The 13,433-nt window shown below is 39.0% G+C and overlaps 1 protein-coding gene across 8 annotated transcripts in view; it reads left to right on the plus strand.

Annotated features, from left to right (window-relative positions):
• Positions 1 to 13,433, plus strand: part of myo5aa (myosin VAa) — a 106,033-nt gene that overhangs the window by 72,501 nt on the left and 20,099 nt on the right. For all 8 annotated transcript variants that reach the window (XM_061878126.1, XM_061878119.1, XM_061878096.1 and 5 more), the window contains exons 15-28: positions 2,953 to 3,108; positions 3,214 to 3,311; positions 5,893 to 5,979; positions 6,055 to 6,163; positions 6,236 to 6,447; positions 6,522 to 6,678; positions 7,972 to 8,211; positions 8,286 to 8,534; positions 9,953 to 10,046; positions 10,250 to 10,380; positions 10,443 to 10,556; positions 10,643 to 10,777; positions 12,331 to 12,387; positions 12,460 to 12,687. In XM_061878126.1, the coding sequence (XP_061734110.1) occupies positions 2,953 to 3,108; positions 3,214 to 3,311; positions 5,893 to 5,979; positions 6,055 to 6,163; positions 6,236 to 6,447; positions 6,522 to 6,678; positions 7,972 to 8,211; positions 8,286 to 8,534; positions 9,953 to 10,046; positions 10,250 to 10,380; positions 10,443 to 10,556; positions 10,643 to 10,777; positions 12,331 to 12,387; positions 12,460 to 12,687 (2,067 nt within the window). The remainder of the gene's footprint in view (positions 1 to 2,952; positions 3,109 to 3,213; positions 3,312 to 5,892; positions 5,980 to 6,054; positions 6,164 to 6,235; positions 6,448 to 6,521; positions 6,679 to 7,971; positions 8,212 to 8,285; positions 8,535 to 9,952; positions 10,047 to 10,249; positions 10,381 to 10,442; positions 10,557 to 10,642; positions 10,778 to 12,330; positions 12,388 to 12,459; positions 12,688 to 13,433) is intronic.

Below are 13,433 nucleotides of genomic sequence, written 5' to 3' on the forward strand. Positions count from 1 at the left end.
ACTACTCAAAACAAGCCAGAAATTGTCCAGTGTAAAGTAGCACAGTAATTTGTGTGCTTTTTGATGTATATCAGGAAAGACATCAATGTCAGTGTTGGTTGCCGTGACACAATGAATGCCGCAAGTGCATGCAGCTCGAAAGCTTTTGTATTTCTTCAAAAAGCCTCTCAGTGACTGCCGATGCACTTGCACCACATGACTTGTGTTAGCGCGTCTAATCTCGGCGGCACATTCAACCAATGCGTAATGCAGCAAATAAAATACCAGTGACACACTTTATGAATGAATTCAGTGGCGATCATCATCCCATCATTTTCATTATGAAGTTGCCTGTTTTCATGTCATGTTAAATTGATGGGGATGCAAATGTTTTTTCTTTCATCTTAATGTCATGTCTCCATGTGTTGTCCATGTATGTTGTCTCCATCATGACAACCCCCTTCCCGTCAACAGAAGGTAAACAGAGGCAAGGCTGGTCTGCCTCAACCTCTTTTTTTTTTTTCCATTTTCCTTTTCCTTCGTTTCTCCTCTTCCATCGCTCTGTGACGCTCTAACAGCACTGGGTCATTGAGTTTTTGTGTCATTATTTGCTGCATGCCAAGCACCAGAGGCGCTGAGAGTTTAAAAACACCAGGCACCAGTGAGGAGGAGGGTTTTTTTTTCAGGGTGATGCTGTGGGAGCCTGGGTGGTTTTCCTGCTTAATGTTGCTGGCAAGAGACACACAGCATGGCAGCGCTCAGAGCAAAGAAGCTGCATTAATAATTTATATTGGCTTGTAGTTTCATTTGTGCATGTTTTACTAAAACCCATTTATTATACATGACGATAGTCATGTCATAATACCATGAGTGGTAACCATAATCCTGACATCGTGTTGTTTTTTGGCCTGTATAACATTATAACTGACTCGACTGACCATTTTTTTAAACAATCACTAATCCACAAATCAATTGTGGAGAATGTTCCACAATCAAGAAGCTAAACTGTTCTCTATTGATGAGAAATGTGTTAGTAGCTTACAAACATGTAAACATAACTACAGTGGAACCTTAAAGATCAATTGCATTAGGTTTGGTTGAAACTCAAAATCTGTTTTTCCGCATTAACAGCAATGGAAATAGATATAGTTTGTTTCTGGGTCAAAATGTTTATTATAAAATCAATGTGTAATGCTAGATTTTAACATTCCAAACTGTTAAATGAATGTAAAAAAACCAAAAAAAACTAAGAAGGTATAAAAAGTGTAAACTTTGCAAGCCGTTTTGTTTTCTCAAGTGTAAAAAAACTAACCACTAGTCTTAAGAATAAAAAGCTGATGCAGAAGGATTTGTATTTGAATGATAAATGTGGCAAAAAAAGTTAATCCTTTGAGTATAACTGAAACGAGGGTAATAAGGTTCTTTGACATCCTGCAGTTGTTGTTTTTTGCAACTTTAGAGGCTTATTTACAATCATAGATGTGTACAAGTAAGTTAATAGCTCTAAAAGAACAACACAAATATTAGTTATGGATAATAAAAACTCTGCTTCTTTCTGCTCCTTTTCGGACTAGTTGTAATGAGAAACTGAAAATATGTGATAATATTCTAACTATAAAACTTTCTAACAATAAAACTCCCCACCTTTGAAGGCATTGTGTGGAAGTGGAGAGCTTTATTAAACTGAATGCAACCTGCTTTTGAACAATCTTAATTATACGTGTCAAAAGATGTTAATCGCTGTGTAGCACAACAGCAACATTAAGAATAAATACCATATTTTCCGGACTATAGGGCACACCTACTAAATTTTAGAATAATTTTTTTTTTCCCCCCCATATATTAGCCACACCTGACTGACTATAACCCACAGATATATACGTGGTGAAATTAATTGTTTACGTAGAAATCTTTTGTACATGTTTTAAATACTTTGTTTCCAAATGGTACCTGTAACACGGCAGTAAAACGGACGATAAATAAATCAGAAGTCATCATCATGGACCCGCTAGCTGCGAGTGATAGCTTTCCAATCAGCTAAGCATACTAAATAACTCCTCTGTGAAGTTTTAGTGAATCGACTGAGGAATTTTTAAAACTGAAACAACACAAAAAGAGTACTATTGTAAGTTAGTATTACTAACACAGGCACTTGTAAACACGCTAGCCTATTAGCTAATGCTAACAACACTCATTACGTAACTATAGCACATACATACATATAAACACTCAGAATGACCTCATCCATAGGACAGATTAGTTAATATGAATGGTTGTAGTTATATTGAAAAACTTACAAACATTGCTTTGAGTGATGATTGAAGAATATATATACTAGTGAAAATGCTATGGATGGCTAGAAGACGGAACAGCACCTCCAGTTCAAAGCACTAAATGAAAGGGAAGACTGTAGACATTCACTCCGCTGCACCTGCTTTGAGCAAACTCGTCCAAACGATGACACCATAGCTCAAACAATAACACAACTTTACTGTATCTCGGCATGTTTTTATTGAAAAGTATTTGTTGAACACAAAACATGGCTGTTAGCAAAGCTTAATCCTTAAATTATGGTTTCATACGCAGCACGGCAGGAAAAAAATTGCGGTTTATAGTCAGGAATTTACATTATATTTTTGATATTTTTTATTGTGTTCTGTTCTATTATTAATATGACTGTGGTTGTTGTTGACTTTGCCACAAAGTACTGAACAGCCTGGATTGAAATGGACGTATGTTGCGCTACCTTTAGTTTGCAATAAGTTCAGTTAATGTTTCCATGGTCTCTATGACTTTATAGGTGGCATTACAAACAAGCTAAAGAAAAAACTTGTAGTCGGAATTGTACAACCTTAAGTATGATAAAATCTTAAGGTTCCACTGTACGATTAATATGCTATTCAGCATGAAAATACCATTATGCTTTAGTAGATCAGAATTGTGACTGTTCAGTATTTGGGCTGCTTTTCCCAGTTTGACCTGCTGGTGGAGCTGTTCAAGGATGAGGAGAAAGCTACCAGTCCCATGGCTCCACCCGCGGGAGCTGGAGGCAGAACCCGCCTTAGCATCAAACCTGACAAGAGCCGCGACACAAGCAGCAAGGAGCATAAGAAGACTGTTGGTTGCCAGGTTGGTGCTGAATTACACTTCTCCCTTTCTATCACTTATTCAAGTCTTTTTTCGTCACATTTATCAATGATATAATTGGCCCTTTCGGGTGTTTTTCTCTCATAGTTTCGTAACTCCCTTCAAATGCTCATGGACACGTTGAACGCGACCACGCCACACTATGTCCGCTGCATCAAACCCAATGACTTCAAGCAGGCGTTCTCGTGAGTTTACAGTTTTACTCTTCTTTCTGGACATGTATTCTAAAGCAACCTTGTTTTACTTCAAAATTACATGGTGGAAAATTCCATCCATCCATCCATCCATTTTCTGCCTCTTGTCCCTTTTGGGGTCGTGTGGGGTTGCTGGAGCCTATCTCAGCTGCATTTGGGCGGTATGCGGAGGGCACCCTGGACAAGTCGCCACCTCATCGCAGATAGTGGAAAATTATATTATCTTATTCAATTTGGCTCAAGTATGAGTTTACACAACCAAACAACAAGAATGTTGGTTTAAACAAGCCTGATTTTGACCTGACTGTGACTTTAATTGCATAATTTACTAGGAAGTTGCCTTTGCAACTATTGCTTTAGCTCTTAATTGACTACATGGAATCTTAGTCATTGTCACATTAAAAAACAAAACAGACTTTCAGTGTCGTTCAATGCACTGATTGTCAAGATAATAATATCAACTTCCAGATACAGAGGACATCAGAGCACAATAAAATAATTTTATTTTCAACGTTGAGCTTTTTCCTGTTGTGGATTTTGTTTAAACCTCAATTGCGTGAGACAGGGCAGTTCTCCGAAACCAGTTGCTTTGAACAAGGCTATTTAAAAAAAAAAAAAAAGATTGTACTGTAATTGTACATCTTTAGTGTATTCTGGCCAAAGTATGTTACATACTTTAAGAATAAACTATTATTGCCACCTCCAGACGGTTATGTAAACATTATCGTTAGTTTGCGAGCTAGTTAGATATCTATTTAGCTGATTAGTTTGCTTGTTAGCACCATCACGAAAAAAGTTATGGATGGATTTTCATGCAACTTTCAGAAAATGTCAGAAATGGAAGCATCACATGCTAAGATGCATTCATTTCAAGCCCCTGTTCTGAGGTTCCTTCTTTGGTTCCTTCTTGCTCCAGGTCTGACCCTGGCTCATACATGCTAAAATCGATTGCTTTTGCCATTTATGTAGCCCAAAAGTCTTAGCGGGAAGCCTATCTCCAATGCAGGGGACTTACGGTGTGTGTTTCAGTTCTACGGGGGAGTTGAAATTTCTAAGTGGTGATAGTGGTTATTAGCACTTCTTACATTTTTTTCATGTGTTTTATACATTGTAGATCACTAGCAATAGCGTCCGTGGCACCTCTTTATCCATTGTTATATAATATGTGTTATTAGAATATATTAAATTAAAAAGCACTTTATTAATCCTGGAGGGGAAATTAGATTTTCAGCACAATCCCATTCAAGATCAGACAAAACATTAAAGGGAGACAGAAACAGGATCGCTGACGGGTCAGCCAGAATACTTCTATTATTTGTCGCATCCATATATATGATGTATTGTAGGACGTTTATATGTGGTTGTTAATTAGTGTGAATTTAAAAATAATTGATGTGGCTAGCAATAGCGCCTGTGTTTTTTATTCCTCCACCATGTTTGAATGTTGCAGAAGGAGTGCATATTTTTCATAAGTTGTTTGTATTTAGATAAGGCACGCGCACAAACAGCTTTCGTGGATGTGGCCGTTTGATTCGACCTCGTAACTGGAAAACTCATAACTTGGCTGTGATTTGGTTCGGGCATCTGGTCAGGATGCCACCCGAACGCCTCCCTAGGGAGGTGTTTAGGGCACGTCCAACCGGTAGGAGGCCACGGGGAAGACCCAGGACACGTTGGGAAGACTATGTCTCCCGGCTGGCCTGGGAACGCCTCGGGATCCCCCGGGAAGAGCTAGACGAAGTGGCTGGGGAGAGGGAAGTCTGGGTTTCCCTGCTTAGGCTGTTGCCCCCGCGACCCGACCTCGGATAAGCGGCAGATGATGGATGGATGGATTTCGTTCCCAGATCCGACTTCAAGCTTAATGGGAGGGACCACAAATTTCTGTCAGCGTGAGGAGGCAGGGTGGGAAGGGGTTCATTTGCATCTAATAACTCAGGTTGTTTCCACAGGAAGCCAAAAAGTTGCTTGAAGATAGATCTGTAAAACAACATTTATGTAAAATTTCCGACCAACGCACCACCATTACATCTTACATTGACCACAAGGAAGCGTTTTAAATGTACATTAAAATAATATGAATAACTGATTTTGGGCCTGATGTTTTCGAAATAGGAAAAGGTACAAGTCATTGGATTATTTACAAGTCATTACATGATGCGGCGTTATACCACATTACCTTACATTTACATTGCTAGCTTAAACTTCTGTGCGTGTGTGCGTGTGTGCGTGTGTGCGTGTGTGTGTGTGTGTGTGTGTAAACTTGCGGTCCCGCCTCCACCCGCATAGACGAAGACAGTGGATGACTGACAAGAGGCTTTCTTTCATTCTGCGAAAGATAGCTCAAAAAGTTAGGTTCAGATTTTGATTCAGAAATGGAATATGGATCAAGTGGTTTAATTGTGCGGGTTAGCCGGTCTTTTTTACTGTTAGGTTATAGAGCCTCTCAAAGGTCTGCAAAGACTCAAAGACTTTTGTAGTTCAGTCGTATATCGAGAAACCTAAAAACAGTTTTCATTCATCAAAAAAAAAAATGGCATTAGATATCTCAAAATTTTAATGTCATAATTGTCAGGTTTGATCCGAAACGTGCAGTGCAGCAGCTCAGAGCCTGTGGCGTCCTGGAGACAATCCGCATCTCTGCAGCAGGTTTCCCATCCAGGTAGTAACCCATGCATCTTGGCACCCTCCCTAGAAGGTATGGTTTTCAACTCAGTCCTCGTGTATTACTCCCCAGATGGACGTACCAGGAGTTCTTCAGTCGGTACCGAGTGCTCATGAAGCAGAAAGATGTGCTCCCTGACAAAAAGTTGACATGCAGGAATGTACTGGAGAAGCTAGTCCAGGTTAGATTTTAACATTTCCTTTTTGTGCATCTGTATAGCCCCCTGTTCTGATCTGCTCCTGTTTTTATCCAGGATCAGGATAAATACCAGTTTGGTAAGACCAAGATATTCTTCAGGGCTGGGCAGGTGGCCTACCTCGAGAAGCTGAGGGCAGACAAGCTCCGTGCCGCCTGCATCCGCATCCAGAAGACCATTCGATGCTGGCTGGCTCGCAAAAACTATCTGCGTATGCGCAATGCCGCCATCACCATCCAGAGGTTCACCAGAGGATACCAAGCTCGCTGGTCAGTCCCTTTTCCTGATTTTATCAATTGACCAAAATGAGCAGAAATTATTTAAATATGTGGTCTACCTTCAGCTTGGCCAAGTTTATGCGTCGCACTCAGGCCGCGACCCTCATCCAGAAGTACCAGAGGATGTACGTGGCAAGGAAACGCTACAGGCAGAAGCAAGCCGCCGCTCTGGCCATACAGACCATCCTCAGAGCTTACATGGCCCGGCAGAAGTACCAGGCGGTAATGCAAACACACACATGCTCATGCTTGTACGTAATATCATAGAAAAATCTATTAGTTTTTGCTGGAGTAATCACCTATCAATCCCCACACTGACACACACTATATACTCACATACACAACTACTATCCATCCATCCATCCATCCATCCATCCATCATCTTCCACTTATCCGAGGTCGGGTCGCGGGGGCAGCAGCCTAAGCAGGGAAGTCTAGACTTCCCTCTCACCAGCCACTTCGTCTAGCTCTTCCCGGGGGATCCCGAGGCGTTCCCAGGCCAGCCGGGAGACAGTCTTCCCAACGTGTCCTGGGTCTTCCCCGTGGCCTCCTACCGGCTGGACGTGCCCTAAACACCTCCCTAGGGAGGCGTTCGGGTGGCATCCTGACCAGATGCCCGAGCCACCTCATCTGGCTCCTCTCGATGTGGAGGAGCAGCGGCTTTACTTTGAGTTCCTCCCGGATGGCAGAGCTTCTCACCCTATCTCTAAGGGAGAGCCCCGCCACCCGGCAGAGGAAACTAATTTCGGCCGCTTGTACCCGTGATCTTATCCTTTCGGTCATGACCCAAAGCTCATGACCGCTTATTCAACCTACTGTAAATGTGTATTTACATTCAACAGATTAAACATACTCTCCCATGTTATTCAATTGAGTGTTTCCGAACATTTGAACATTTGACTGGTAGTTATGGGTACCTTTCACATTCGAATCAATACGGTACAAATCCCTAGTACCTTGGAAGCAGTTGGTACTTAACAGTACCAATTGTCTTCCCATTTCAATGTGCTGTAGATGTTTTGTACTGTGTGACGTTGCTAAATAATCCACACAAGCACACAAAAAAAAATGCATGCCTGTTTTATCTTGATTAATCCAATTAAATTAATTTTTAAACCGTATTTTACTGTATAGTTTATTATCCTATTAACAATTGTATTGTATTGTAAATAAATAAAAAAATATTATTTGGGATATAGAGATATATACATGCAAACCAACTGGTAGCGCCAAAGGAATTCACCTCAAGCGCTTTTCTTCCTGTCACAAACACACCACTGATCTGGAAAGATTCATCCATGACACAATGACCCGCTGGGAAATGGTGCACTTATATTTAGTGTCTTATATTCATGGGCGTCTGATAATCGAATTTGTTTATTGTATTTTTTTACAGCGTTTTTTTTTTTTCATGTAATGTGGAAAATTTTACTTGAGTAACACATTTTCCATTTTAAATAAATTCAATACAAATCTAAACGATGTATTTTTTTTTCTCTCTGCAACTACCCTCAGCTCCTGCGAGAGAGCAAGGTGGTGATCATCCAGAAGCACGCTCGCGGCTTGTTGGCCCGACGTTGGTACAAGCGCTGCCTCCACTCCATCGTCTACCTGCAGTGCTGCATCCGCAGGATGAGGGCCAGACGTGAGCTGAAGAAGCTGAAGATTGAAGCCCGTTCCGTTGAGCACTTCAAGAAGCTGAACAAGGGCATGGAGAACAAGATCATGCAGCTGCAGAGGAGGATCGACGAGCAGGTTTGTCAACGTCCTTCTTCACTCCTTTCTGTGTGTTTCGTTTGTCTCAACATCTGATTTTTTTTTTTTGCCAGACCAAGGAGAACCGCACCGTCAACGAGAAGCTGGTTAGTCTGGAGAGCTCCTACACAACGGAGAGTGAGCGACTGCGTGGCGAGCTGGGCCGGCTTCGCGGCGTGGAGGACGACGCCAAGAACAAAGGCAACCAGCTGACCTCTCTCCTGGAGGAGCTGGAGAAGCTGAAGAAGGAGCTGAGTACCACGCAGCAGGAGAAGAAGACCATCGAGGACTGGGCACAGACGTACAGGACCGAAATGGAGAAAGTATGTCAAAATTCCTTTCAAAGTTTTTCATCAAATATAATTTTGAAGAATGCCCAGTTGAATTTCAAGACGGTCATTGAAAAGTGTCCCAAAATAATCGCTAATGATAATAATTATATTCCAGCTCTCCTACATTACTGGGTGTGTTAGCATTTCCCAATCAATCCCTCACCTAATGTATTGCGTTCCTTGTAATATTTGGCTATAAGCATCAAAAGCAAACCTTTTTCCCCCCCAATTAAGCAGGTCGAGGGAACCAAAGGGCATTGGGCACATGTTGGGCACAGTTGCCCCAGTACAGGTGAGCACACAATGTTGTGCTCGTGTTTTAGAATTCAAACTACAGTATGTGTGTTTTAGGTCTTAGTGCTCTTGTGTTTTTCATCTCCTTATGATACTTACCTGTAGTAGCTTAGTAAGATGTACAAGTCAGCCTTTTAGTTCATTTAGGAAATATCTCTCCCCTGTTTTACTAATGTTTTTTAATAAAATGTACATTATAATGAAAGAGTAGATGTAAAAAGTATACATTTGTGTATTTTGAACATGGAAACTCGATTACACTATAATACAGCACATATTTACAGTGTCACACAAAGTTCAACATGTCCGAAAAGGAGTAGGAAGAGCAACAGCTTATTTTAATCTTAACCCTTATTCGTTTCACAGCTACTGCTAATACTTTTTTTCACATCCTGTATTCAATCCGTAACACAAATATATACATACATAATAATGATAAATAAATTCACATAAATAAAAAAGTTATCAGGAGTTATAGTCCAACATAGATATTAGTAGAAAACATTGAACAATATACAGTATGGAAATTATTTTCTTCTTTCATTTTATACAATTACAGATTCAAAAAGTAGATATTTTTTTAATGATATAACAATGAAATACATACCACTGTATAAGAAGTGAAAACATTTTTTTTTTGCAGATTTGCATTTATTTGGTTAATTAAAATACTTAAATCATTTCATAATTGACTTATTCTTTATTATGAACCTAAACTAAAATTAAAGATAAATGCGATATTTTATTTTATTTGCAACAAAAAGGAACAAAAAATAAAATTGAATTACAATATTAATAAAAAAATAAAATAATATTTTCTAAAATAATTTAATACTACTTTAATATCAATACTATGATATTTATTTATTTTCATCACGTGCATTTGCTGGTTAAATGGGAGATATCACATGGTCCCATTGCCCCTGTAATGGTTCACATACAGTGTATACTTACATTCATTAGATTACCAAAGGTAGCTTCTTCTATAAAGGTTTAGTTGTCGACCAGCCTTGTCCCTTTTCTAACAATAAAAAGGATATTTGTAAAGTATGATCAAGTATTCACATAAAAATGTTGCTAGTTATTAATTTTGTTATTGATTATGTGTGGGTTAGATGGTGTCCGAACTGAAGCATCAGAACGTCTCGCTGAAAAAAGAGAAGGACGACCTGAACAGGTTGATTCAGGAACAGAGTCAGCAGATGACAGGTGAGTTTGACATGACTTTGTACACACTTTAAGACAATGGGTGTCCAAAGTGCAGCACCGGGGTGCCATTTGCGTGCCGCAGCTGGTCTTTTATTGGGACACTTGATCTCAGGATACCTACAAAAGTATCAACAACATGAATTAGTGTAAATCTAACCCTTGGTCATTTGAGTGACATTTTTGTGATTTTTTTAATCTTCCAGAGAAAATGGCTCGTACTATTGCAGCGGAGACTCAGCAGCTGGAGAAGGACCTGAACGAGGAACGCTCTCGCTACCAGAATCTCCTGACAGAACACCGTCGCCTCGAGGAGAAACACGACGACCTCAAAGAAGTGCGCAAAACACTTAACTTTCTTTTGCTTTTGTTTTCTCAACTCACCTACTTTGTTCTCAGCACATTTCCAAGCCTGGCCACAGGAGAACAGATTCCACCCACAGCAGCAACGAATCAGAGTACACCTACAACTCCGAGTTCGCCGAATCGGAGGAAGGTTCCCGTGCCGCAGAAGTACGCACAGACATTAAAAAAACAAAAAAAACAATCATAAAATTGGTAAAGGAGTCCTTTAAAAATTCTGCTTGGATGTCTTGCAGGATTTAACGCGAGGAATGGATACCTCACTCACGCTCAAGCTGCAAAAGAGGCTCACAGAGCTCGAGCAAGAAAAGCAGTCTCTGCGCAATGAGCTGGAAAACAAGGAGGAGCAGTTTCAGCGGGCTAGAGCAAGGGTATTACTGACACTCACAGCATAACTAGTGAGCCACCTGTTAGGCTACAATATACAGTACAGTACACTGCCTGATCACATTAAGTACTTCTGCAGAGTCTTTACAACCATAGTAATTTTAGTAATGTTAAATTAATAGAACTTTACTTAAATAGTCTGTTCATTTACTACACAGTTATACGCCTTTGAGTCAAAGCAAAGCTATACACGGACTATAAGTCGCGTTTTTTTTGTAGTTTGGCCGGGGGGTGAGACTTGGCCAAACCAAAAAATATATATATATTTATTTTATTTTTATTTTTTTAGTTTGGCCAAAATAAATATATATTTTTTTTTTGGTTTGGCCGGGTTTCACCCCCGGCTGGACTGTGGAGAAGACTGCGACTTATAGTCCGAAAAATACGGTATATGTTTTTATAGATTTTCCACAAATAAATGACAATTAAAATGCTGTTGTAAATTTAAAATATTGTAATATATTTGGAATATAGTGTATACTATTGTTTAACTTCTCTATTGTGATCATTAGCCTGCATCATTATTTATACTAAACACTTTTTTACAAAAAGGTCACAAAAATGCAAGAGAATGTATTTAATCAACAGCAGAGAGAACCAGGCCCATATTATTGGTGCAATATTTATTCAAGAGAAGACTTTTATTTGTAAAACTATGTTATGATATGCATTTTAATTCATACTTAATTAGAATATAATTTCAATTTTAATTAAATAAAATATGAATTCATTGAAATGCATTTGTAGCATTTTTCACATTGCTTAGCTAGAACATATTTTCATTTTATTGTAAAGTAAAATATTAATGTATAATAATAGTCATTTTTGTCATTTTGCAAAATGTGTAATCAGAATATATTTGAATTCTATTGTAAAATACAATAATAATTTGTATTAAATGCATTTCTGGCATTGTTGTCAATACACATATACAATGGATTTTAAAAATTAAAATAAAACAATGTATTTGAAAAATGCCGGTTTGGCTTTTACACAATCCTCAAATAGAACATATATATTATTTGAAATTAAAATGCAATATGAATTTGTCGTAGGTGCATTTTTGGGATTTTCCACAAATGCTTGATTAGAATAGATATATTTTTAAAATTAAAATTAAATATTTTATAGTAAATATAATTCATATTATAGTAATTTTCTATATTTAAATTGCACTTTTACACGGGCGTCAAAACAATATGCCTTACCTTTATTTAAGGTAGGACATTTTTTTGAAAAGGGAGCCCATTTTTTAACATGAAGTATTAATTGAAGTATATAGATAAATAAAAATATATATTTCTTAAAATAATATATTTCAATCATTTAATTGAGGAAAGTGCTAAGAACATATATTTAATGTTTTTGGAAAAACAAACAAAAAAAAGCATTTGCAATATATTATAAAGTACATAATTTATGTCAAAGTAATGGTAATTTGTGGAAGGGTATCCAAGTTGAGACCACTGTTTGTGGAAATGTGGTATTTGGTGTTTTGAATGTTATATTAGTTATTATAGTTTTCTCTTTGTTTCAGGATGAGACAGAATTCAAAAAGGCTCGTGGGGCAGAGTTGGAGTACGAGTCCCTCAAGGTGAGTATTTTCAAATGTTCGCTAACAGTTTATAATTGCATATATCCCGACCCAAACACTCTCCGCTAATAGCGTCAGGAACTGGAGTCTGAGAACAAGAAGCTGAAACACAACCTGGCCGAGATGAGGAAAAGCCTGCTGTGTGATGCGGCCGCGAGCGCCGGCGCCCCAGGCTCCCCTGCTTACAAGGTGCTCCTGGATCAGCTCAACTCCTCCTGCGAGGAGCTGGAAGTGCGCAAGGAGGAGGTGCTCATTCTGCGCTCGCAGCTGGTCAGCCAGAAGGAAGCCGTGCAGCACAAGGTAAGGCCGTCTGGTCTCATACGTGTTGATGCATCAGTTGGAGACAAACGGATGGCCCTATATTTTCTAGGATCCATCACTTTCATTGTCATTAGATGCCATTGGATAGACCTGCACAAACTAATGACATCTGAACTGTACAAATATGTCTTTGTAGTTTGGATTAATACATCCTGACTTTTGATGTCACTAACATAATACATATATGATATATTTCTTGTCTTGTGTGTCCATGTTGTTCGTGTACTTCCTTCCATGAGCTTTTACGAAATGTTTATGTTGCACCGTGAGTGTTATAACACTCCTGTCTCTACCTTCTCTCCTCCATCCACGCCTTCACACAGGATGAGAAGGTACTGTTAATGACCACTCCCTGCATGAATGTTGTTTCTTTTCGCACCGCCGTGTTTTGTGTACATTTAGCCCTTTACAGCAGTGGTCCCCAACCACCGGTCTTACGACCGGTGCTGGTAGAAACATTAAGTAATCTATAAACGACTGCATTTTCTCCAACTTGACTTTAGCCTCTTCCACTCAACACACCAATAAGCTTGTTTATAGATGTATGATAAAACTCTTCATAGGAAGTTGCCATTGGTTATATTTGTTATAACTTTGTGACATGATACAATGCACATTAATGGACATGCAAAATATAAATGTGACAGATTGTAGCCAAAGGCAGATATTCATCTGCATCTCATTGCAAAGAAACAAGTCCACAACTCCCACTAATTCAGCATTAT

Source organism: Nerophis ophidion, linkage group LG02 (genome assembly GCF_033978795.1).
Source record: "Nerophis ophidion isolate RoL-2023_Sa linkage group LG02, RoL_Noph_v1.0, whole genome shotgun sequence".
In the NCBI taxonomy this organism is placed as follows: domain Eukaryota; kingdom Metazoa; phylum Chordata; class Actinopteri; order Syngnathiformes; family Syngnathidae; genus Nerophis; species Nerophis ophidion.